This window comes from Meriones unguiculatus, chromosome 1 (genome assembly GCF_030254825.1).
Source record: "Meriones unguiculatus strain TT.TT164.6M chromosome 1, Bangor_MerUng_6.1, whole genome shotgun sequence".
NCBI lineage: Eukaryota > Metazoa > Chordata > Mammalia > Rodentia > Muridae > Meriones > Meriones unguiculatus.
Window position 1 is genome coordinate 148,338,517 of NC_083349.1, and position 26,622 is coordinate 148,365,138.

The 26,622-nt window shown below is 39.4% G+C and overlaps 2 protein-coding genes across 4 annotated transcripts in view; both read right to left on the reverse strand.

Moving 5' to 3' along the window:
* Positions 1-26,622, reverse strand: part of Dync2h1 (dynein cytoplasmic 2 heavy chain 1) — a 202,259-nt gene that overhangs the window by 144,847 nt on the left and 30,790 nt on the right. For 2 of the 3 annotated variants that reach the window (XM_021652837.2, XM_021652836.2), the window contains exons 29-42: positions 24,579-24,691; positions 22,931-23,050; positions 21,200-21,350; positions 19,969-20,174; positions 18,788-18,970; positions 16,360-16,542; positions 15,594-15,817; positions 14,743-14,858; positions 12,910-13,109; positions 11,956-12,220; positions 10,113-10,320; positions 4,370-4,499; positions 2,432-2,587; positions 952-1,211 (exon numbers count right to left, since the gene is read on the reverse strand). In XM_021652837.2, the coding sequence (XP_021508512.1) occupies positions 952-1,211; positions 2,432-2,587; positions 4,370-4,499; positions 10,113-10,320; positions 11,956-12,220; positions 12,910-13,109; positions 14,743-14,858; positions 15,594-15,817; positions 16,360-16,542; positions 18,788-18,970; positions 19,969-20,174; positions 21,200-21,350; positions 22,931-23,050; positions 24,579-24,691 (2,515 nt within the window). Of the gene's footprint in view, positions 1-951; positions 1,212-2,431; positions 2,588-4,369; positions 4,500-10,112; positions 10,321-11,955; positions 12,221-12,909; positions 13,110-14,742; positions 14,859-15,593; positions 15,818-16,359; positions 16,543-18,787; positions 18,971-19,968; positions 20,175-21,199; positions 21,351-22,930; positions 23,051-24,578; positions 24,692-26,622 lie in introns of those variants that run through there. The other variant, XM_060369054.1, reaches the window with a different exon arrangement.
* On the reverse strand, positions 17,600-18,172 carry LOC110558092 (small ribosomal subunit protein uS9). The gene has a single exon (XM_021652834.2). It carries the CDS (start codon positions 18,107-18,109, stop codon positions 17,669-17,671), a length of 441 nt encoding a protein of 146 aa, XP_021508509.1. The 5' UTR covers positions 18,110-18,172; the 3' UTR covers positions 17,600-17,668.

Here is a 26,622-nt window from a genome sequence, read left to right on the forward strand (position 1 = left end):
TCTAAGTTTTAAACTGGTTAGAAAATGTGTATTTTAAAGTATTCCTAGAATTCCTGTAAATCTCCTAACTTCAGATTTACAAGGTATATACAATATATTAGTTTTGTTAGCCCACAGTTCATGTAAAGATTTTAAAATCCACAGGAGTTTTGTTTTCTTAACTACCCTGACTGAATAGATTTTTTTAAAATTATTACTCTGCCAACATATATGTAAAACTAATAATTCAGGTTTACCTCTAAAACATAAATAATGTGGGCATAAAACACAGGTGGCCTGCATTAAGCTAGACACTATTTTTAAGATAGCTGCACTCAAGTGTTAAATTTATAGCTAAAGCACATAATCTGTAAGTGTATATCATGGACTTAGCTTCTGTTGTGACTGTATGTATTTTATACAACCACACAATCTGGCAGAGAAAATGACAGTCTTTTCTGTATTCATTTTTTATTAAATGGAAGTTGTGGACATTCCTGGCAAGAGACCACTGGGGCTCACGGCCAGGGGAACTTCAGCTGACATAACTGTGGAAGTAGTGTGGAGAGTGAGTGGCCTGATGCGGAGCCTGCCCGGAGACGAACAACCAACGGCGGGATCGGAGATGGTGTGGAGGAACCCAATTAGTCACCCAAAGCTATCTAACGTGCTCTCTCTTCCGGGAATAAACCGCCTGCACTGGCCTGCCCTCGACTGCATTCACCCAACGCCCAGTGTCTGTGTAGTGTGGTGACCCAGTGCCTCTCAACCCCTCAGCCTGGACCCCCCTGTCCTCCCCCACCGGCTGGACCCTCGGGAGGAGGACTAACAAGAAGTGACAATGAATAGTGTGCTTCATAAAGTCTACATGCTTATTAACCAAAAACATGTAATATAAGCTTATGAGCTTTCAAATCTTTGGGGAGAAAGGAAATAAATTCACAATATGTACCTCTGAAAGCATTTTCTTACCCTTTGCCACACCCCTCTGGTCCTACGAGAATAAATGGCTGTTTAGTATCAGAACTAAGCCAAGGTTTGAAATAATCTAGACCTCGCTGCATGTCAGGAGTCTGAATGACAGGGAGGATGTGGCCACTGCTGAAGTCATCAGCTGTCAGGCTTTCTGGCTTCTTCAGCACGTAGGATGCTAACTGTCCTCGATCTGGGTCATAGTAGGTATCCATTGGTCTGTGAGAATCTGGAGGGGATTCCCGGGCCCAATTAAAGACCTTGAGAGGAAAATGTTTTAATGAGGATTTTTTACATATTCATCAAAGTAAATATCATAGTAAATCACCTTGTTAGAAAAAAAGTTTAAATATACAATACTTCTAATCAATCTTTAAAAATTAAAATAGTATTTTACCTCAATATGATCTGAAGTAAAATAAAAATATATGCAAAAATACCAATTTGGTAGGTATCTATACATTAAGTTATAAAATTATAAAATATGTCTAACTTTAATAGTTGTCTCACAAATTGCAGACTTCAAACATGCTAAAGCCCTTTATTTCCAATATTCACCAAGACTGACTTCAGTTACACCCACAGCACTGATGAGCAATTTTTCTCCTCAACACTGACAGCGGCTACCTGAACATGCAGGTATTTCAGAGCAGTGTAGACACAGGTGTTCAACAGTAACAGTGAGAGGCAAGAGGACACACAGCCACAGGGAAGCAAACATGGCAGAGAAAGCAACAAACGACATCACTAAGTAATAGTGAATGGAACACTGAATTGGTCTTACTTAATTACTCCAAAAAGAGAAAGTCCCTTCGGGGCCTGAGTGATGGTAAGGGCCCTGCCTGCTCTTCCAGAGGACCTACGTTCAATTCTCAGTGCCCGTATGGAGGCTCACACTTATCTATACCCCTAGTTGCAGGGGATCCAACATCATATTCTGGTCTCCACAGGCCCAAGAACACACATGGTGCATAGACATACATGTAGGAAAACACCCATACATACAAACTAAAAAGAAAACAAAAGTCCCTTATGATATAGAAATTGGCTTTCTAACCAACTGTTTCAAATACAATCTGACATCATTAAAGAAATAATTAAATACCCTAGTTTCTCTAAGTTCTAACAATATTCTACTCTAAAGGATAATCTTAAAACTGTATTCTTATACAATTAAAGCTAAATAAAATGATGGAACACATTTATATGGCTAAATAGGTTCAAACCTCATTTACACTTTTATGTTCCCAGCCTTAGCTTATTATTAAATTCCATAAAATTTTAAGATATTCTAAGTTTGATATACAGAAACATATATACACACATGAACATGCGAGCAGACCCATACAGATAAAGATGTCCTGTCAGTCTACCAACATGCATGAATTTATAACTTAGAGTTATATCACTGTGTATTGTAAGTTAAGGGTCAAGAAAAGCTGAGAATTATGGCTGAAAAGAGGCTGAAAATGTTACTTACCTCCTTGGTAAACTCCAGACGTGATTTCATATTCAGATTTCCACCCAGTCCTCGTATGAGATTGATAATAAACTGGTCATGATCTCTGCATCCATGGAGGTGGGACAAACCGTTCATCACTGTCCCAACCAAACTCGTTTCTACCACATAGTCATTCTGTTGATTACAATTCATGGAACCAAGGCGGGAAAGACAGGTATTAACCATACAAATCAACAGACCTCTGCCAAAATCCCTTCACATTCATCCCTCTCTCTTATATAGGAAGTACGGATGTTATTCAGTTTACATACGTACTTGAAAATACAAAATCTCAACTATAAGTGCCAGGATTCTCAAATATATACATGACGTATTTCTTCAACTTGAAGAATATACATCATACATATTTTAAAAACTTCAGACAATTGCCAAGGTGTGTTAGTTTTGTGCTTTGAGGCCTGTCTCCAATGTGGAAGTATCATTAAGATACAGTCTTTAACAGGTGGTACAAGCTGAGCTCTAAGGCGACCCTTATTTACACTAACATCCACCCCTGGTTTTGGCCTGTTTTCTTCACTTCCTTTTGCCAACAAACAACATGAGCACAGTGATGGAAGGCGCCCCAGCCACAATCTACAACTGCCATGAGCTCCATCAACTCTGCTCTGTTTCCCTGTCAGGACAGACTAAAGGTTCTAAAACTATAAGCCAAGATTTCTTTCCTGCCTTAACAGTAACTACTAAAACGTACAAACATAACCTACTTATTGTTCCCCTCTCCTCCATCTACTCTAGAACGTAATCATCTTACCCTTTCATATCAAATGTCATAACTAAGTATATGCTATCTAGAATTACACCTTCGTTCAAACATTCACACAGACATTAACATCACGTAAGCTAGCAGATCTGGTGGCACTGCTAGAATGAAATAATTTATCTACAGAAAAGATGCAAGACGCAGACATCAGAAATCTCAGCACGAGGGCCCTATTCACTCACTTCGATTAGCAAACTTGCACTGAAAATTCACTAAGAGGCATGACAGGTAAATGCAAACAACGGGCGTGGGGCTAGAAATAAGTAGGAGAAACACCTTCTTCAGGCTCAGGAAGCAGGGAAACCTTCCTTCTCTAAGAACTGGGGAAACTAATTAGTTTGTAATATTTTAACACTTGTCTTAATTTCTCCAGCTTTCATCCTCACAAAGGAAAAAAGCAAATATAAAAAGCATCAAAAACTATAACGAATTTTCAACTTTTAGGTATTTTTGATCAATATCTAGATCAAGTTCAGACTGACAGTCATTTGACCACGAAGAAACTGTTGATTCTCTGTTTAATATGTTTACATTTTTCATAAAATTAATAACATGAAAAATAGCCTTCATGGAAACCCACTGCACTCTTGTACTCATGCCTCATGGTGGAGCACTCCAAGACAGCAGTTTTCCTCTGTGTTAGTGAAAGGTGATGGGGTGCTCATGCGGTACTCTCGTGCCCCAGATAAACCTTTTTCTAGGAAGGAAGGTTCTCACTAGCTTAGACTTCATATTTTTAGAGATCTATTTTTATTGCATAAGCAAATGTTTCAAATATTACTGTAAGTAACTCACTGTCCCTTTTGAATTTTAGTATTAGCTTAATAATGCAGTTAACATGATATGCATGTGGGTAATTATTAACAGTAAAATGAAACAAGATTGTTTCTCTACTGGGAGAAAAACATTCAAGCATTCAGGCTTTTTATGTAAACTCAGCAGGATTCTATAGACACAAAAATGAAGCCGTTGTAGGAGTAGCTAGTTAAAGTAACATAAGTGGACAGGACAGGAGCAGCAGTGCTGGCATCTACTCCACACCCCAGTCCCAGCAGAGCTACCACACCAGAGCAAAAGCAGGCCCAACTCCTGACACTTCACACTGCACTCATCACGAGATACCATGGGCAACTCACCTGCTTCAAAACCCACTGCAAAGCTTTTGAAAAATAATCTGCAATCCAGTTTTCAAGATTACTTCTGTATTCAATTGGCTGATTTCTCAACCAAGACTTTATGAGGGAATTAAGATCTGTCTCCTCATCACTACAAGAGATTAACACAAATATACAAGTTACTTAGGAAGACACTGTCAACTTCAAATTAACTCCTGTTTCTACAGACATCATTCCATCAAGTACTTCCTCTGTTAGCACAAACAGCTGGCATCGGTGACGTGTGTGTGTGTGTGTGTGTGTGTGTGTGTGTGTGTGTGTGTGTGTATTGTAGAACATTAGCAGTTCTCAAGACCCTAAGTAAAAGTTTTCGCTAGGAGGATGATACAGGATTCCCCGATCCAAGATGGGGGCATTCTGCAGAGTCTTAGTACAGGAATGTACTGCCCTCAGGGCAATTGTGCTGTGGACTCCTAAACTACTGTGATCCTTGGTGTTTCCCCAGGGCCAGATATGTACAGTACCACCCTCTGACCTCCTAGCTACTCCTGCCATCCTGAAAAGGACTCTGGGATTCCAGAGATATGCACACCCGGCCTACTAGTCACAGCTCTACTAAATGTTTTGAGAAGACCAGCAGGACCTCACAGAATCACACACGTTAGAAACCCATGCACTAATTCCCTACCTATAGGTCCAGCTGGGACACAATCAGCACAACAGAGCTGTAGGCAATCCAGCACCCCTGCCCACAACTAGAGCTCCTCTGACATGCCCGAGAAGCCCAGCAGGCTCCGGGAACTACCGGCCAACACCAGGAACAACCAGATAGGTAAGGGCCAGTGTAAAAACACAATCAACAAAAACCATGGCAATATGGCAACAAGTTATAGATATCCTAACACAGCTGACACACAGAAAAATGACCTTAAATCTATTCTTATGAAGCTAGTAGAGGACTTTAAAGAGTAAATGAATGAATCCCTCAAAAAAATACAGGAAAACATAATCAAACAAGTGAAGGAAATTAATAAAATGCTTCAAGACATGAAAATGAAAATAGAATCGATAAAGGAAACACAAGCCAAGGAAATCTTGGAGATGGAAAACTTAGGGAAGAAAACAGAAACATAGAGGTAAGCATGACCAAGAGAATACAAGAGATGGAGGGATGCATCTCAGGCATAGAAGATACAATTGGAGAAATTGATACATCTGTCAAAGAAAATATTAAATCAAAAAATTCCTGACATAAAGCATCTAAGAAATCAAGAACACCATTAAAAGATGAAACCTAAGAATAAGAGGAATAGAAGAAATATAAGATTCCTGGCTCCAAGGAACAGAAAATACTCTCAAGAGAATAGTAAAGGAAAACTTCCCCAACCTAAAAAAAAAAAAGATGCCTTTAAACATACGAGAGTCGTACAGAACACCAAATAGATTAGACCAGAAAAGAAATTCCCCCACCACATAATACTCAAAACACTAAATGTACAGAACAAAGGAAAAATATTAAAAGCTGTAAAGGGAAAAGGCCAAGTAACATATAAAGGCAGACCTATCAAAATCGCATGTCACTTCTCAACAGAAACTATAAAAACCAGAAGGGCCTGAGCAGAAGTCTTGCAGACCCAAAGAGACTACATATGTCAGCCCAGACTACTATAAAGCAAAGCTTTCATTACCATAGATAAAGAAAACAAGATATTTTATGACAAAACCAAATTTAAACAATATCTATGCACAAACCCTACAGAAGATACTAGAAAGAAAACTCCATCCCAAGGAGGTTAACTATACCCAAGAAAACACAGGATATAAATAACTTCACTTCAGCAAAACCAAAAGAAGACAAGGACACAAATACACTACAACCACCAACATTATTATAAAAGGAACTAACAATCATTGGTCATCAGTATCTCTCAACATCAATAGACTCAACTCTCCAATAAAAAATAAAAAATAAAAAAAACCCACTGGCTAAGAGAAGATGCGTAAGCAGGACCCAATATTCTGTTGCATATAAGAACCACACCTTAGCAACAAAGATAGACATCACCTCAGAGTAAAGGGAGGGAAAAAGGTTTTCCAAGCAAACAGACCCAAGAAGCAAGCCTGAGTAGCCATCCTAATATCTAATAAAATTGGACTTTCAACCAAATTTAATCAAAAGAGATGAGGAAAAACGTAATTTTTATCAAAGGAAAAATCTACTAAGAGGACATCTCAACCCCAAACATTTATGCCCCAACTACAAGGGCATCCACATTTGTAAAAGAAGCATTATTAAAGCTTAAATCATACATCAATCCCCACACATTAATAGTGAGAAACTTCAACACCCAACTCTCACCAATGTACAAATCATTGAGACAGAAAGTACAGAGAGAAATAATGAAACCTACAGAGAGAAATAATGAAACCAACAGATGTCATGAACCAAGAGGCTAAACAACAAGGAGGACCCTAGGGAAGATGCTTTAATCCTCATTCAGAAGGACAAACAGGACAGACATCAGAAGCAAGAGAAAACAGGAACAGGACAGGAGCCTACTACAGAGGGCCTCTGAAAGAATCTACCCAGCAAGGTATCAAAGTAGATGCTGAGTCTCATAGCCAAACTTTGGGCAGAGTGTAAGAAATCTTATGAAAGAAGGGGGAGATAGAAAAAACCTGGAAGAGACAGAGCCAAAGGAGAACAACAGAGCCAAAAAATATGGACCCAGAGGGGCTCTGCACAGACTGATATGCCAACCAAGGACCATGCATGGAGATAACCTAGAACCCCTGCACAGATGTAGCCCATGACACTTTCTCAGAAAATTGGAAACAGCTCACCTCAACACCCAGCTATAACACTCCTGCGAATATACCCAAAAGATGTTCTACCATACAACAAGGACATCTGCTCAACTATGTTCATGGCAGCTTTATTTGTAATAGCCAGAATCTCCGAAACAATTTAGATGTCTCTTAATGGAAGAATGAAGGAAGAAACTATGGACAAATATACAATGAATTACTACTCAGCATGAAATTTGCAGGCAAATTGATGGAACTACAAAAGATCATCCTGAATGAGGTAACAAAGACCCAGAAGACACACATGGAATATACTTATAAGCAGATTTTAGAAACATACTACAGGATAGACAAACTACAATTCACAGACCCCGAGAAAAAAAGATAAATAACAAGGAGAACCCAAGGGAGAATGCTTAAATCTCACTCAGAAGGGGAAATAAAATAGACATCAGAAGTGGCTGAAGAGAGGGAACAAGACAGGAGCCTAGCACAGCTGTCCTCTGAGAGGCTCCACCCATCAGCAGATCAAAACAGATGCTGAGACTCACAGCCAAACATTGGGCAAAGCATAGGGAGTCTTGTGGGAAAGTGGGAGGAAGGATACAAGGGCCTGAAGGTGACAGGAACTCCAAGACCCACAGAGCCAACCAACCAGAGCCCAGAGGGGCTTGCAGAGACTGAAGCACTAACCAAGGACAATGCATAGACTGGACCTAGGACCCCCTACAGAGATGTAGCAGATGGACAGCTCAGGCATCATATGGGTGCCCTAGTAAGGGGAGCAGGACTGTCTATGACATGGACTCCGTTGCCTCGTTTCTGATCACTCCCGACTGGTGGGGCTGCCTTGCCAGGCCACAGGAGAAGATGCGCTCAGTCCTGATTCAACTTAATGAGCTGGGGGGAGGGGGAGCAGGGCGGGTAGGGCCTACCTTATGTGAGGAATAGGGGAGAGGGATGGGGGCGGGGAGAGACATGGGACCAGGAGGAGCAGAGGTATGGGGCTACAACTCAGGATGTAAAGTGAATTAATTAATTTTTTTTAAGTTCTCATTGGATCTCTCCACAGATGAATGCTTAGCAAACATCAGGTGAAATAATGGAAACCCAAAAGGTCCAGACTATAGTACACAGCAGCCTAAACGTTATCTATAGCTCCAGTTCACATGACATCACACATATTTTCTGTGCCTCACATAGCCAGTCCATGTGCCACCACCAACGTGCAGTCCTCTGCGGCAGCAAAGACTCTCTGCTAAGCAGTCAGAGCATGAGGTATAACGTTTTATCCTCCATAAACAGCACTCTCACTCCTTTTGGAAGTCTTTTTACTATGTTTAATTAATTAATGGAAAATACAGAATAAATATTGAATAAAATGTTAAGTTTATCTGTAAACATCCTTTACTATAATAGTCTCACAAGATTTTAACAGTGAATAAATGATATTCATATAAATATTACATAACTATATATCTAAAATAACACTATTTTAATAATTAACCCTAATCAATTGAAGTTCATGATTAGTGTAATATAAATGTTTCCAACAATACTTGCAGTTAAATACTTTTAAGATATAATCTAAACCCAAGTAATTATAGCAATGCATCATTCACAATATAGAATGGCCTCAAACTGCCCTGAAATACAGGCAACGAATAACAAATTCTAAACATTTCTGCCAAGCTATAACTCATTTAGGAAAATACAGTTGGTCCCAACATCAATGCTTTTCCAGTTCACTGGAAAAGTAAAAACGCTTTTAGAAAAGAGGTTTTCTTTTTTTTTTTTTCTTTTTTTTTCAATGCAGTTTATTCAGGAACCTTGAACAATCCTCGGACCCTGGGGAAAGCCAGCTCACAGCTTAAATAGCCTCTGGGTAGCCAACCCAGGCGTGCCACGTGGGCAATGCAGTTAGGTCCACATACATGGAAGCAAGCCAGATCCTCAGCCTTAGCCAAATGTGGAATTGTTCCTGACAGAGAGCACTCACCATCGGGAAGGTGGAAGGCAGAAACCAGCTCCATCTTTAAGGCATAGCATTCCGCAGCTCTCTACAGTTCCCCCTTTTTGTTTTAGACGCATCAGGCAAGAGTAGAGGTCTGATCTCTGATATTAGAAATAAATTGGGACTTTGTACAGATGTTCATTTAGGTGTCATCCACCCAAAGAGCATCAGACCCGTCTGATACCTTTTTCTCAGAGGCGGGACCTGGGGCATCAACCCGCATGCAACCAGACATGCTCTTCTCTGGGTCCAAAGCGGCTGACCCTGAGTGCAGTGCTTAGCCTCGCATCCTGAGCGTAACATTTTAGCTTTTTATGGTATCCAACCATGCTTGGGGAGAATGTCCTGCTTCAATGGTTGTTTTCAAATTGTAAATGCCAAGCTTAGTTTCTAGGAGCTATCTAATACCTGAGAATTAGTCTTGAAGTCTTATGAATTTAAACTCTGTAACTTGCTACTTGGATTTAGATACTATGTACGAGTGCTTACTTAGCATGCTTACACATCTGAATTCAACCTCAGTATCTTTACCTTTTTAAAGGAAATTAAACACATGTTATTTCTCTTAAAGAAAACAATACTTAAGAATTTTGAGGTTATGACCAAATTACTAAAATAATTCACATATACTAAAACAAGCTCTGAATCAATTAAAATCCAACCAAAAAAGCAAATGATAGATGCAATCAATATGAATATACTATTCTTTTTTTCCCCTTTGGTTTTTGATACAAGGTTTCTCTTGGTTGTACTGAAATTTACTCTGTAGACCATGCTGGCATCAAACTCACAGAAACTCACCTGCCTCTGCCTCCTGAGTGCTAGGTGTGCACCACCCCCACCCAGGTATTCATTCTATTCTTAATTCATTTAGTTATGAAACCAAAATGATAACTAAAAAGAATATTCTAATATATAGTATAGAAATGATCTGCGGCTTACCTAAGAAATATCATTCCCATTCTAGATATTGTGGCTGGCGAAGCACAACTTAAATCATGAGTTTCAAATACAAAGTTAACATTTGGACCAAACTGAATCCTTTCTCCACTGGGCATGGTGAGCAGTCGATTATCATCCAGAACAGAATTCAGAGATTCTATCCATTCAGGGTCAATGTCACCATCACAGATTATCCATGAGTTAACATCTACCTCCAAGACACAAGAATAAGAACTTTAAAAAAAAAATCATACATACATACATACATACACACAGACACAGACAGACAGACAGGCACACACACACACACACACACACACACACATACACACACTGGGATATGCCAGATGCTGTAACAGTCCAACATAAGGAACAAAGTAACTGCACTGATTTCCATCTTAAGAGCAGAGGTGAGCAAGCTCAAGTGTCACAGGAAACAGTGCTGCACATGCGGTAGACAAGCTGTGGGCAGTTCTGCCTCTACTGTCCACAAAGCAGCGACAACCCAGACGATAGCATTTTTTTTTATCGCTAACCAGTCTGAACTCACAGTGTCCCTTAAAACATGGTATGGATGACAAGTATTTCTGTTTCAATGAGACACCTCCAAAATAATCTCCTGATCTATGTGTTTGGCCATGTCATGAGAGTATACAAATGTTTGCTACACAATGACTCCTCTAGAAAACATGGGAAACCTAATTTTCATGAGAAATAAAGGACTTTGATTTTAGTATGTTCAGGATGACCTGAAATGGAAAGAGCAGTAGACAGGTTGTACAGATGCTTGCCATCTTTTCAAGGGCAAAAACATTTTATCCATCCTTTCTAAAATCAGAGTGGTTCAAATTGTACTTGAAAACAATTCAAAGACGGAAATGTCACCAATTGTGCGGGAAAGGGTAGTATGTGATCTTTATTTAATGTAGCGTTACAAAAAGGAGGAGAAGGATGTAGAGGAAGAACAACAGCAACAAAACCAAGAAAAACAACAAGGAGGAGGAGAAAAAACTGCACTGAAAGCCTTCCAATGGCATCAATTTCTGAATAATTACCAATGGCTTTAATTAAAAAACTGCTAATTAAATTAAAGCTTGCCAAAGTAGCCTAATGTGATTCTAGTAAAAAAAATAATAATAATTCTCTTTAAAACCACGTCAATTCAAGTATGGTGTTGGCCCAAGCCTTTAATACCAGCACTCTGGAGGCAGAGGCAGGCAGCGCTCAATGAATTCAAGGCTAGTGTGGTCTATATAGCAAGTTCTAGGCCATACATAGTGAGATCCCATCTCAAAAAATACAAAATAAAAACAAAAACAAAAAAAAACAACACAACACAACTAAATTAAGAAAACTTATACCAAGAAATAAATTGTTTTACCACTTCAAATTTCAAAATAACTAAGAATGACATGTTCATGCTGACAACTTAATGATGTTCAAATACATGAGTTAAATTAACAAGGCAGATGTCAACTAATTAATCCAATATTTTATATGCATTCAGTAAATCAGTTATAAATTATAAATTATATTTTAATCAACTTCGTCTGAGTTTTGATTATATTAAAAGTTGCTATCAAGTGATAAGTCAAATGACAGCATGACCCAAGCATAGTTGGTGGTGAGTGCCTATAATCTCAGCATTTTTGAGGCTAATGCAGATAGTGCAGGCCACCCTGGACTACTCTGTCTCAACAAAAGAACAATAAGAAAAAATTAGTAATGTCCACTAACATACCAAAGAACATCATTATAAAGTGTTTTAAGTCACACATACGCATTAACAAGAACAATATAAACAGGTTATTCTCTAAGGTTAATAAATGAGACAGTGACCAACCTTGAGGCTCACGAACTACTTGGCGGGCACTATTTGTCAAAACACCATCAGACCATTCTCTTGTATCCATGTCAATATGTCCCAATAACTGATGTCTGGGCATAGCTTTGGGATTCATAGTGTATTGCTTTACTACTTTGCCAATTTTACAAAGTGCGGCCCTTAACATTCTCCAAAGGGTAGACTTGCCAGCACCACTTGGACCAACAATAACAACTCCCGTCCTCTGGCGCAACTGTTCATACAATTCTAGAGCCTTCTTCATCTGGTAAAAAAAGAAAATATGTTCACATGTGATTCACCATATTCAACCATACTCTGTTGTATCGTCAAAAACACTTTTGTACTGGAAATGCAAATTAAGTCGGATTTCTGCATTGTAAAATAAAACCTCAAGGAGACCACTAGCTAAATAAATCAGAACACATTGACAACGCGATCTTTGAGCTCAGCATCCTTTATTTTGTTAAATCATTTATTCATTCAAACACATGACTGTACTCTGTTACTAATTCATACTCAATAAAAGTTACAGGGAAATGTTCAGTTTAAAGAATCACATGTGCCACATACAGAAGTGCTGCTGGAAGAACCCTACTAATAAATTCTCAAGGTGTAACTAAAGTTCGTGTAATCAATAAGCAAGAGTTTATATGACCCATTCATCACAATAAGATGCTGTGATAAGCAGGAATAAAATGTTGAGCAGAAGCATGCAGAGATGCTGACTTTCATGAAGATTATTATCTGTTGAAGAGTTAATACTAATCTAATACATATTAACATTAAACATGCACGAATGATAGAAGTGAGGACACAAAGAAAGGGTCCCTTGTCAGACCTTGAGTAAGATTAAAGTTGAAAGATGAAAAATAAAAGATAACTGATAAGGGCCATTAATAAGGACTAACTAGGAAAGGCATTGACCTATTCTAAAATATCCCCGACACTTACCTGATTGGGTATGACTTCATAATTTGCCTCCTCAAAGACTTGCTTTAATGCAGCACTTAGCTCATTGTATTCTACGTCTTTAAAGTCAATCCCAGGAAAGACATCTTTAATCAGTGCATCAAATCGGGTGCAATCAGCAAAGGTGAATTTTGACATTGTATTAAGCCTCAATGCTTGTACCACAATATGATTTTCATTGACTACAGGAAAAAAAAGTTTCATTTTAAAATTATTTTTATCAACTAAATAACAAAACACATAAGCAATAGCCTTGCTATTAATTACTAATTATTAAACAGCATGCTAGACACACTTAAAAACAATAAACACATAAGCAATAGCCTTGCTATTAATTACTAATTATTAAACAGCATGCTAGACACACTTAAAACAATAAAGCGTAAGTGCTACACTTCCCCTTCTATATTTTGACTGGTGAGAGATAAACTGCATGGAATTTGCATCACACTAAAAATCATTTCCATTTGCATCATTTCCACTTGTATAATGCTTTACCTTTTCTATCATATGCTCCTCTAACAATCAAGTAGTTTAGAAATAGTTATCATTATTATTTCAGTTTTACATACAGGAATATTAAGTCTCTAAGACAATGGCAGCAGTAAATGTTACAATTAGGATTCTAATTCAAGTAAACCCACTCAAGATTCATTTATCTCCAAATTTTGATGTAATTTGCAAATAATTTTCTTCCTGAAATAACAGTGTAAGCCAGCAGTTCCCAATTTCTGTGTTGCAGCTCTTTTGGAGGTTGAACAAGCTTTGGGGGTCACCTCAGACCATCAGAAAACACAGATACATTACTATTTATAACAGTAGCAAAATTACAATTATGAAGTAACAATGGAAATAATTTTATGGTTGTGGGTCACCACAACACAAGGAACTATATTAAAGAGATGCAGCATTAGGAAGGTTGAGAACCACTGCTCTAAAAATAATCTGATTCATCTTGATCAAACTGGCTCAAAAAAACATTCTTAGGCTAAGTGTAAATGCTCACATCATTACCAGATTCTTGTTTTGAAGCACATTCCAGACTAAGCAATAAAAATACAAGGCAAAGACATTATATTTGGGTTTTCTGTCAGGGAAAATTACAAGTTTAAAGCAAGAACACTGCCAGCACCACCTTCATCAAGGGAAGAATGCCAACACAAAGGTGATGGGATACCATGTACCTGGCAACAGAACATGATAAACAGAACATGTGTCTCTGTCTTCTCCTTTCCACTAAGAGCCTAATCTAATCACAGTTTACTGCCTTCATCTACTGGAAGGAAAAACACTGTGATGTGTGCCCAACAAAGTCTCCTGTGCTCCACTGAACAGCTATAATCAGAAACTTGGAGAACAGATTTCTAGAATGTCTGGACGCAGGATCTCATCATGTTTCCCAGACTGGCCTAGAATCTCATCTTCCTGTTTCAGCTTCCTCAATTCTAGGATTAGAGGCAACCATCACAGCCTCTGAATCTACTGAACATAAATTTCAGAGAGCAAGGGGATTGGACCATTCTTTACATACCACTACTACTTCATATGCAATGTACCCTTGAATTTTCCTGTCAGATTAAAACTGGAAAAAAATAAGAATAATATATACACTTTAATTAAAAAAAAACACAGGAAAATCACTCAATTAATTGATACAAGTATACCACACTAATGTAAAATGTTGAAAATAGACAAGCTCTGCAAGGTTTACAGAAATTATCTATATTGTATCTATAACCTTTCAGTAAAACAAACCATTCTAAATTAAAGCACATTTTTAAAGTTAGGTACTTTAATTAAAATAATAAGCCATACCATCTTGTTTTATGCCATTTTTCTTCAACTGTCTCAGAAGATTACCACTTCCTCTCAGAACTGTCTTCAAAGCTCTCAATCCCCAATCATAATGCTGCTGGGGTGTCAAAAGTTCCCTGAATAGAGATGTAGAAAGGTTAATTTTGAAAGAAGTTACTTTTAGCAGCAACCCAAAGAAATGTAGATTGACACATAGAAATTATTAAGAATTTTGTTACTTTACACAAGAAAACCAATCACACCAAGTGATCACTCAAGAAAGCAACTGAAGAACGAATCACAAAGAACAAGGATAAACTCATCATGAACAGGTAACTTTCCTAACGAAGCCATTAAAGGACAAGTAGCTATTTCTGCTATTCATGAAATCCTTGACAAGTCAGCTTACTCTTCCACCTTAGCACCATACAAGTTCCCTATGACCCAGTAAATGACGAGTCAGACTGTAGGTTGTCCAAGGTGCTAAAAATTCATCTCTACTTCTATGAACAAAACATGTGAAAAGATCCCTCTAAAGCACTATAGCTTCTGAATGGTCAGCTAGGAAACTGGTCATTTAATAAAACAGTACAGTATAAATATTGTGAAGAAAAATTTTAACAAGTTAATGACAATTAACGAAAAGAACAGCTTTAATACAGATGTTTTGCTGAGCATTGAGGCACATGCCTTTAATCCCAGCACCTGGGAAGCAGAGGCAGGAGGATCTCTTTGAGTGTGAAGCCAGTCTGATCTATAAAGTGAGTCCAGGACAGCTAGGGCTACAAGTTCACTGGAAAAATATGAAAAAATGAACATACAAAGCAATCATCAGAAACACAAAGTACGGTTATTAAAATAGAAGAACTCACCTAGCTAGGTTGAAAATCGCGACCAGCTTCCTGCCCAGTTCTTTAGCATCTTTGAAGCCCTCTGAATACAGAATCACTTCTGCTATAAGATCATTGTCTGGACGCGACATTGCCACTGGCCTGAAAAGCTGTTTGAGATTATCTGGAAGTTTTTGTCTTCCTCCATAACCCTTTCCAGCAGGATTCATGGTGATAAAAATTCCAGAATTAGAATTTATTTCGACCTGAAATATTAATTTAGAATACAGGCATCAAAGACTTTAAAAAGAGGAATCTTGTAATAACACAATTTCAACACATAAGTCCAACATCTTAGCAAAAGCAGCTCCAATATAATAAGTACATCCTTACGTAATGCTCACTGCGTGAGAATGGGTTTCCTTCATAAGTTTCCAAAGAACCAAAGTTTAAGAGTATATAACTCACTTCAGTGTCTATTTACTAAATGTGTCTCTGGTATTCATGTTAAATAGTGATTAAAAACATAAGTTTTGAAAATTAGACAAACTTCCATTCAAATTAAAGATCCCTACACTTTTTGTTTTCAAGCTTGGTTTCTTCATCCATAAAGTAGAATAGCAGTATTTGCTTCCAAAGCCTAAACTGGGTATTAAATGAGATGATATATTAAAGTACTACATACAGTATGATAGTTCAGAAACCTGAAAGCCGTTTCACAGCAGCAGAGGTCACAGATGAGAGGCAGCAGTACCCAGAGAGCACAGTCTGAGCAGGAGTGAAGCCAGGCAACACGAGGTGTCCCTACCTCTTTGCCAAGCAGCTCACATACGGTTCTATGATTCTTCAAAGCATCTTGAATGGTCTGGATCTGCATGGAAACGGCTGAAAGTACAGCTTCCTCTAGTCTATTGAACTCATCAAAGCAACCCCAGGCGCCACACTTCACCAAACCAACAAATATTCGGCCCATTGACTTCACATCAATGCCCTGAAAAAATAAAAACAATTTCCATTTAAAAATGATGAAAATCTCTAGTGCTAGTAATAATTTGATATTATGTGCAGATAAAGTAATCATTTCACCCACCAACGTCTTCTTTGTTTTGTTTTATTTTGTTTGCTTTTAAGACAAAGAATAAGGCAAGAATAGTGGTGCATGCCTGTCATCCTCGCCCTTGGAGGCTAAGACAAAATAACAGTGAATGTCAGTCCAACCTGAACAAAACAGAGTGGTCTGTGTCAAGGACAGTCTGGGAGTTGGGGTAGTGGGAAATTAAGAAGTAATTCCTTCAAAGTTCAGGGCAATTTCAAGGATAGTCTCAAAAGAACACAGAACTAAGTAAAGAGAAGACTTCATTTCAGTTGTTTCAGTCAGAATAAGAACCCTATACTAAATGTTAAAAGCACAAAGATATTTTTAGGATTCTTTTAAATCCAGTATTGTTCTTACTAAAAATGTTTTTCTCCAGTGTAATAGAAATATTCATGGCACATTTTTATTTTATCTTTTTTCTTAATTATTTTTTTATTAATTACAATTTATTCACTTTGTATCCCAGCTGTAGCCCCCTCCTTTGTTCCTTCCCAATCCCGCCCTCCCTCCCTCTTCTCCTCCCATGCCCCTCCCCCAGCCCACTGATAGGGGAGGTCCTCCTCCCCTTCCATCTGACCCTAGCCTATCAAGTCTCATCAGCACTGGCTGCATTGTCCTCCTCTGTGGCCTGGTAAGGATGTTTGCTCCCCTCTCAGGGGGAGGTGATCAAAAATCTAGCCACCAAGTTCATGTAAGAGATAGTCCCTATTCCCATTACTAGGGAACCCACTTGGATACTGAGCTTCCATGGGTTAAATCTGTGCAGGGGCTCTAGGTTAGCTCCATGCATGGTCCTTGTTTGGAGTATCAGTCTCAGCAAAGAACCCTTGGTTTTCTTGGTTCTGTTGGTCTCCTTGTGGAGCTCCTGTCCCCTCCAGGTCTTTTTATCTCCCCTTCTTTCCTAAGATATCCTGCACTCTGCCCAAAGTTTGGTTATGACTCTCAGCATCTGTTTTTGTTTTTTTTTTTTTTAAATCCTAGGATGTTTATTACAAAGTTAACCCTGACTCTTGAGCTGGGCTTATCGGTAGGATTTCTGGTAGCGAGCACGGGCACCAGGACCTCCAAACTTTTTGGACTCACAGCGACGGGGATCAGCCACAAGCAGGGTCCGATCATACTGGATGAGAATATCTTTGATCTCCTTCTTAGAGGCTTCATCCACATATTTTTGGTAATAAGCCACCAGAGCTTTGGAGATAGACTGTCGGATAGCATAAATTTGGGCCACATGGCCACCACCCTTCACCCGGACCCGGATGTCCACACCAGCAAATCGCTCCTTGCCCAGAAGCAGAACAGGCTCCAGTAACTTGTACTGCAGCGTGCGCGGCTCGATCATCTCCAGCGGACGTCCGTTCACCTTGATGAGCCCGTTTCCCCGCTTGCAGTGCGCCACGGCAGTGGCGGTCTTCTTGCGTCCGAAGACCTGCACGGACTGCAACGGACCCTTGGACGGCATGGCTGCGGGTACGAACACGAGCTCCTCACCGCACGGCGCCGCCACCGGCTCAGCATCTGTTTTAATTACCCTGCTGGGTAGAGTCTCTCAGAGGCCCTCTGTGGTAGGCTCCTATCCTATTACCTGTTTTCTGCCTCTTCCAATCTCCACCCCATTTGTCTTTCTGAGTGAAGACTGATCACATTACCCAGCGTCCTCCTTCTTGCTTAGCTTCTTTAGGTGTACAGATTTTAGTATGTTTATCCTATATTGAATGTCTAATATCCACTTATAAGTGAGTATATACCATGTGTATCTTCCTGCTTCTTGGATACCTCACTCAGAATGATCTTACCTAGTTCCCAGCACATTTTTAAATGTTTCTTCACAATAACTCTCCTTATCAAATTTGAGAAGGGCATTGTGTACACTGTGTACAGACTCTCTATATCTTACTTTTTTGTTTAATTGATTTACAACTAGAATGACTTTAAACTGAATGTGGTAATTAAGTTCATGATGCTGGCAATTGAGATACTGGGGGAAGAGGACTGCATGGACCCAGGAGTTTGTAGTCTTCATAGACAATACAGCAAGTCATCACCATTAATCAGCCAGTGATTTCAAAACAAAAGTCTTTCATGTGAATGCATGAAATAACCCAGCCATTTAATACAGTATGTTTTCATTCTTCCGTACCTCATCACAATTAAAGACTAGAACTTGTCTCCCAAGAAGTCCACCAAGAGCCTTTACTGACTCAGTCTTCCCAGTCCCAGCAGGTCCATAGGGATTCCCTCCAAGGCCCATCTTCATAGCTTGAGTGAGAGTTAGGTAGCACTTGTCTGTCAGTGGAGTATAAACCAGCTTGGGAGCATTCCCCTACATAAAGGAAGCATGGTGTTAGCTCACTCATGTTCTACTCCATACAAGTTGAAAAGTGGAATCTGGAACAGAGCTTCAGTATTTCTTATGCATACATACACTATGGCCTGAAAGATCTAACCAGAGTCAAGATTCCAAACAGTCTCTCTCATTCTTAATGGGGATACATCTAATACTACGGTGGGTCCAAATATGTATTACACAGGAAATATGCCACTTCATATTTGTTAATTCACATAATTTAGTTCCTGAGACCTCAAAGTAAAAAAAGAAAAAATCTTTAAAATTCTTATTAAAATGATTAAATTAAAAAGTGAGCCAGGTGCAGCGTACACGCCTTTAATCCCAGCACTCAGGGAGGCAAAAGCAGGCAGATCACTATGAGTTCAAAGCCAGCCTGGTATACAAAGCTAGACAAGGACCTTGGCTGTCCTGTCTTGAAAAACCCTGTTTTGAAAAAAAAAGAAGTGAGTCTCAAGTTTTCTGTGCTATAGGAAGAAGATAACTCCAGTCCCTTCAGTCATTTGTAGAATGTGTTACTGTTTTTCTTTTATTGCTCTCCTGAAAAAGGCAGAAAGGCTACAACTGGATTTTTTAGAACAAATTATATGAATTAGATCTTTTATCTGAAAAATACTTTTCCTTTCAAACCAAAACAACCAGCAAATACACTGTGGCACATTCACAGTTGCAGTGCCACGTGGAATGATAGGCCTGCCTGTATATAATTCACTGGAATTAAAGAGGATATGAAGCTCAACACAAACGTTCCTGGAGGGAAAGATACAGCTTAGAGAATTCAGTGACAAAGGTAATGTCAACATTTTTGTAAGTAGAATGTCTTGTTTTTTTTTTCTTATATAGCACATTGCAAATTCTGACACAAAAGGCAGTAAAAATGAAAAACAGAAATAGAAATATTATGTTTTCCAATAACAATTTCCTTCAAATAGGTTCTAGCCAGAAAAACCAAATGCTTCTCCCAAGATTCCTACCTGGTACTCATATGTATACTGGAGTTCCGAATCCACCATTTGAACATAACATGTGTGGTCACTTTTCATATAGAATCTAACTTGCTTCTTCCAAGCCCAGTCCTCAGTTGTATGAACTTGAACTTGGTTTAATTGCTTCACAATATCAATATTATGAATAATATCAAGAATGAGTGCTTTAAGCTTAAGCTCCAGAATTCCTGATTCTACACATAAAAACAAAACACAATGTTAGTGTGTGAGCTGCACCATGTACACACATGTGCTATGTGACTCTAAATGGCAACTTCAAGATAGACTGCAAGACTGTGATAAACAAGCATGGAGAACAGAAGTCAACCAAAAATAAGAACAACTGTCAAAGGCATAAAACTCAGTCGGATGAGGAGTCCAAGAGAGGAAGCACGCCCCTCCCTCTGCCTCTCTAAACGCAGCAAAACCCCTACATGGAGTGGCTCTTATGGCTCAAAAAGTGAGGAATTGGGCCAGAATTATAACTGCTAGAAGGCCAACAGGAAAGTTACATTCTTTTGTTACTGCTCCTTTGGTATACCGAGTCCCAGGCCCTATGTAGTCAGAAGTTGAGCTAGCAGGCCTCTAGCCAAAGTTTGAGAGACAGGAAAGTTCTCATGGTACCTTAAGACACTGGCAACTATGACCCAGAAAGGCAGAAAGTTCCAGCAAGAAGGAATCTTCCTCAAAAATGTGAAGAGGAATCCTTCAAAAGAAGATTCCTTTTCTCAAAAGGGAAAGCAGAGAAATCCAGGGATGACAACAGAGGAAATTTATGTGGGTAAAGTTTCAACATTCTACTTCAAGTAGTATGTATCAATTCTGAGTACAAAGATAAAAAATTTAAATATAAGCCAGGCAGTGGTCCCAGCACTCAGGAGGCAGAGGTAGACAGATCTCTGAGTTCAAGGCCAGTCTGCAGAGCAATTCCAGGACAGCCAGGGCTACACAGAAAAACCCTGTCTCAAAAAAAGCAAAGGAAGGAAGGAAGGAAGGAAGGAAGGAAGGAAGGAAGGAAGGAAGGAAGGAAGGAAGGAAGGAAGGAAGGAAGGAAGGAAAGATGGAAGGAAGGAAGGAAGGAAGGAGGGAAAGATTAACTGACTTAAGCATACTGTAACTTACTGAGTCATCAAAACAAATGTGCAGAATGGATTGGTGGGGAGAAGCACATACAGATGGGGTAAGACAGACTATAACAAAAAGCTCACAGGCTGCATACCCGAGTTCCCTGGGTCCTCGGAGCTCGTGTCAACACTGGTGTAGCGCTCTAGCTTAGCCACCAGTTGTGTTTCAATCTGGTGGAGACTGTGGTCTTTGATGGCATTTTCTACATCTTCAGTAAACTTGATCTGCTCTGCCAAGCAGAGTATCTGTAACACAAGAAAAATTACTCTTCATGTGGATAAAGTCCTGCCAATGTCTCTTTGTCCTGCAAACACATATCTATATCACTAAATAAAAACCAAGATGATTCAAAGTCAAGAGCATGGGCTGGCTAGCATCTTCCATCATCACATTGCAATATAAAGAATGATGGGTATAGTTTATATAAACATATGTATCTCCAAACTAAAATTTTCCCAATGAAAAGGTTTTCCACAAGGAATGGTATTCTGGTTGCACTGAATGTCTTAGACAAGCTCAGCAGTTCACAGTTTGAAGAGATGAGTCACTTCATAGTCTATGACTCAGTATGACTTCCAGGGCACAGGTACTACAATTGCCGGCCTCTACATATGCCTCCTGGTTTTTGCTTAAACTATCACAAAAAACCTTAAAACTTAAACCTAGTGTCAAACTCTACCTCAGTGCCAGTTCCAGAATTGTGAACAATGAAAGACAAGACTAGATTCAATCAATCTTAAAAGATTTTAGGAAAAAGCGACTTCAATACGCATGAAATGGTATCCTGATATCGCTGTTTTTACCTTCTTGGGGGAAAACAACTGAACACTTTTTGAATTACAGGGGCTTGAGGTAGATCCTCTGCTATAACTTCCATTTAGGTTTTTTGTTTGTTTGTTTGTTTGTTTGTTTGGAGACAGGGTTTCTCTGTGTAGCCTTGGCTGCCCTGGACTCACTCTGTAGACCAGGCTGGCCTTGAACTCACAGAGCTCCGCCTGCCTCTGTGTCCCCGAGTGCTGGGATTACAGGAGTGTGCCAGCACACCTTGGCTCCATTGAGTTCTTTTTTAAACAATATTGTGGGTGCCCACACATGCGTGTGCACTGCACAGCCCACATGTAGACTCCAGAATATAAACTCCCACCAGTTAGTTCTCTCCTTGTACCTGTGAGCTCCAGGATCAAACCCGAGTCATTAGGCTGGTAGCAAGATGTTGAAGACCTTGTTCCATGAGAACTTCACAATGTCTCAGTGCTTATCTGAGAGCCAACCCGCAAATGACCTAATAACGCAGCTCCCTGAACACAATTGTTACTAGGGCTCCATCGTTCTCAGTCTAGAACAAGGTCTAGAAGGAACAGTATCCACGATCCATTGTTGCAGGGATACACTGCCATTAACACTAATTTGAAGACACCTCTACAACTACCATGTGGCCTAGCTTTAAGGCTCCTAGCCAGTACTCCTAGCCAGTGTTATTTCAGCGAAGTTCCTCCCAGCTCTGGGAGATGATGCCATGAGCAGGGCAGAGGGGTAAGGGCAGCGGTGGCACAAACCCTCTTCAATGATGATGGACTCATCACTTGAGGCAGGAAGTTAGTTTCCACCCAATTCCCTCCACCTCAATTTCCTCCCCCGAGGGAAGTGATAGTGCCTGCAAATAACCTGCTGCTGTGCAGTGCCTCCTCCCTTCAGGGTTGAGGGAAGAAGACCTAGGCTTTTAAAGGAATATATATCACTGCTAAGTACTGGCCAAAGATTAGAGGTGCCAGTTATCTGAGCCAGCTGCCCCATGCCTACCACACCCCAGACACAGGGCCCTCACCTGGGAAGGGAACAGAGATGGGTCAATGGCCCCTTGGGAGCTTCGCCCAGCAGTGACACATTCATTCAACAACTGTTTCAACGTCTGCTTCATTTCCAAAGCCAAATCATTCAACCATGCCTGAAAGTGGATGGAGAACATAACATGCACAAGTCATGAAATAAACATACAGTCCATGCCTGACCATAGTCTTCAGTGCAAAAAAGGAGTGTGCACTCCTCAGAAGCACTGTGCGATGCACTTTCACTTTACTTTTTAAAGAAATAATCATTCTTTATTGTTTAAAAATTTGAGACAAACAGGTTTGGTTTGGTTTGGTTTGGTTTGGTTTCTTTTCACTTCTTGAGACCTTGTTGAGTGTGAACACCTACACCTGGAGCCAGCACTGACTACCACTGACTGGTATGATTTAAAAACCTATATGACCAATTCGAAAGAAGCCCAGCCACCCATTATTATTTAGGTTAAGGTACTGGGAGTGTAATTCAGTGCCAGAACAGTGCCTAGCATGCACAAGGCCCTAGGTTTGCTTCTCAGCACCGCCATTACCTTCTTACACACATACAGAGCTACGTAACGATAGCAAAAAAGTAACAGCAACTATCAATCACTACTCAACAGTTTATCATTTATAATAATACATGCACAAAAGCTACAACTGTAGGTCTTCATTTAGGCTGCTGCTCTTTACTCATCTGTAGGGACTTGTCAGGAACAAAAACAGTTCATAACCACTGAAACTAAACCTAAAAATCTGAAGTTCGGTGTCGCAGTAAGCTCAAGAAATTGAGGCAGAGGGACTGACATGAGACCAACCTGGTCTACACGAGCACCAGGCTAGGCAATGCTTAACAAGACCGTCTTTGCAAAGAGCGAATCTTTCTGTGTAGGCCACAGAGACGCTCTGCGAGGCACAAGAGCTCCCAGAATTTCAGCTGCTTCTGCCTTGCTGACATAACTGATGTTGTTCATATTCTGGAACCTAAGCTTCTCCTTCCACTGTGCCAATAAGACTATGAGAAAAGAACATGGAAAACTCATAAGCAAAGACGGTACCTACTTAGCAAACATCAGTGCTTGCCTGGTGTTTGTACTTGATTTAAGTACTTGAAATCCATTATAATGGTGAGGCCTCACTGGGAATAAGTTCTCAGGCTGACGATTACATACAAACCAAAGTGACACAAACTACTGCTGGTGTCAATTTGTAATCTCCTAACTCATAAAAAAAAAAAAAAAAAAAAAAACTAAGACTGATTAAATGTTTCACAAACTACCTAGTACATTTAAGGCAAAGTATTCCATTTAATTTTTAAAAATGTCTTTGCAACATAAGTTAAGATTCCCATTTCCCTGTAAGAAAATGGCCTTTCAGCCACTGAGCTGATACAATATGCAACTAAGATTAATATCAAAGTCTTTTTTACTCCAAAACTAATGTTTTTTACAGAATTAATTGCTGTATTTCAAAAACCAAAAATCCATACTTTTTTTACTATCACAACTTTGGGAGCTAACAAAGTCAAACTTTTTGAAGATAAGAGATGAGTTTCCCAAAAGAACTAAATTAACCAAAGCTACCTACAAATTGAGTCAATGAATTGATATAAATTTCCTATGGTTAATTTCACGGAAGAGAACTGCTCACCTCCACATTGTTGGACAGGAGAACTTTACTTTTAAACGGTACAACTTCTCCCTCTAGTGACTTCATTGCAGTTATGTGTTTTGACTCCTCATCAAAGCACACGCTGTTAATGCCTACAATACAAAAGCAGCAGCACTTGGGCCGAGGACAAAGCTTGTTGCACAGCGCTCTGCCATCAAGCACAGGGCTCTGGATCACATTCCCAGTACTAGAACATAGCAATATAAACCCAAGAGGACTGAAGGATGATGATGATGAATATGCGACACACACAGTATACATAGTACACACTCAAACAGCTACACCTGGATTGTAATGTGCGTGAGACAACATACACAAAGGCAACCCTTGTATTTAAATGTTTTATTGTTGTTGTTTGTTGGTAGGTTGGTTGGCTGGTTGGTTGGTTGGTTGGTGTTTTGGAGATAAGGTTTTAATCTGTAGCCCTGGCTGGCCTTGAACTCACAGAGGCCTGCCTCTGCTTCCCTAGTGGTGGGATTAAAGGTGTGCACCACCACCTCCCAGTTAATTAATTGTCTTAAAGAAGAAAAAATACTCTCCCTGGGTACTCTTATTATTAATTTTAAATATTTTATTAACATCTAACATAACACCATTCACTGAATGTTCTACTATTTATATAGATACCCGGCTTCTTTGTATGTTTATTCATTCAATTTCATCATTTTTCAGGAAGAATTTTAGTCTAATCAACTAACACACAGCAATCCATCAGAACTCTTCACTCTCATACATTCTAGAAAGTGGACTAAAACATCACAGTCTCTTAATATGACTTGGAATGAAGCCTAAATAAACACTTATCTTAACTAAATATTTATCTGTGTTTTTTAAAAGGTATATCCAAAAAAATGCATCATTTTCTTTATCTTAACCCAAAACTGAAATAATCCAAAAGCCCAAACAATGTCATGAAAGCCAAATTCTAGAAATAACCCAACAGGTCAGGAGGTGAACAGATACACTGAAATGATTCCAAGTCACCGAGAAAGTAAATCAACACATCAGCATGACAGCAGGTAGAACCTGCGGCCTCAGCAGAACTCCATTGCCTAACAGCTCTAGGTATGGTGTGACCATCATTTTAAGCCAAGAATGCCACCTACAAACGAGAACCTAAGGTGCACATCACTAAGAACTGTGCAGCAGATTCAAGGACCTGATCCTGTTTCCAGCTATTATCTAATGCATCATGCATGTGAATGGAACCCTAAAGAAAAAAAGACAGAGACAAAGGAATAATTCTACTTATTGTAAAAAGGCCAGAAACTGATGTGTCCACATGACACTGTGACTTTATGGGCAGTGGAATGAGAGGACGACCAAAATGGGAATTCCCTGGGATTCTGGAAAGGTGTTGTATTTTAAAGTGGTGGCAACACAAGTGCAGTGGGCATAGACAGACACCAACAGCCTCAGGTTCACAAGCACTGAAAAACATTTGTAAAGGAGTGGGTAGACTATTTGAGGTTCCGTGGGCCAGTTTCTCTGTCAATGACAACTAAGAATTCAGAACACAAAGGAAACTACAGCTAATACATAAAGCTAACATGCATGACTATGTTTCAATTAAACCTTATTTTCAAAAAGATAGTAAGATAGCCTAGGTCCTAGGCTGTACTTTGCCAATATGACAATAAATAAATATGACTTAAACAATTATTTTTTAACGTTCCCTTGAAAATACAGCTCTTTTTCAAATAATTTATCTGAGAAAAAGTCAGTCATTAGTTTAAGAAGCTTATTGATTTGTCAAAAAATAATCAACTACAGTGACTCAATAGCAAGAAAACAAATCGCACTAATTTTCCATTGAGTGACCATTCCTATTACTACTCCTTAACCTCTACTATACAGATGATGCAGTTCTGAAAGTCTCCTCGAGTCTCTCTGTGGACACTGCAACTTGATGGTACTTAGCTGCTAATGACTCAACCTCAATACTCTCCTCCACTTCCAGGCCGTGCACAGCCTCTTTCTTCTGCCCGTCACCCTTCCTTTATTTAACACCTACAACTTTGAG

Coding starts and splice junctions, on each gene's coding strand:
- LOC110558092 (XM_021652834.2), bottom strand. CDS start 18,109: ATGCCGTCCAAGGGTCCGTTGCAGTCCGTGCAGGTCTTCGGACGCAAG.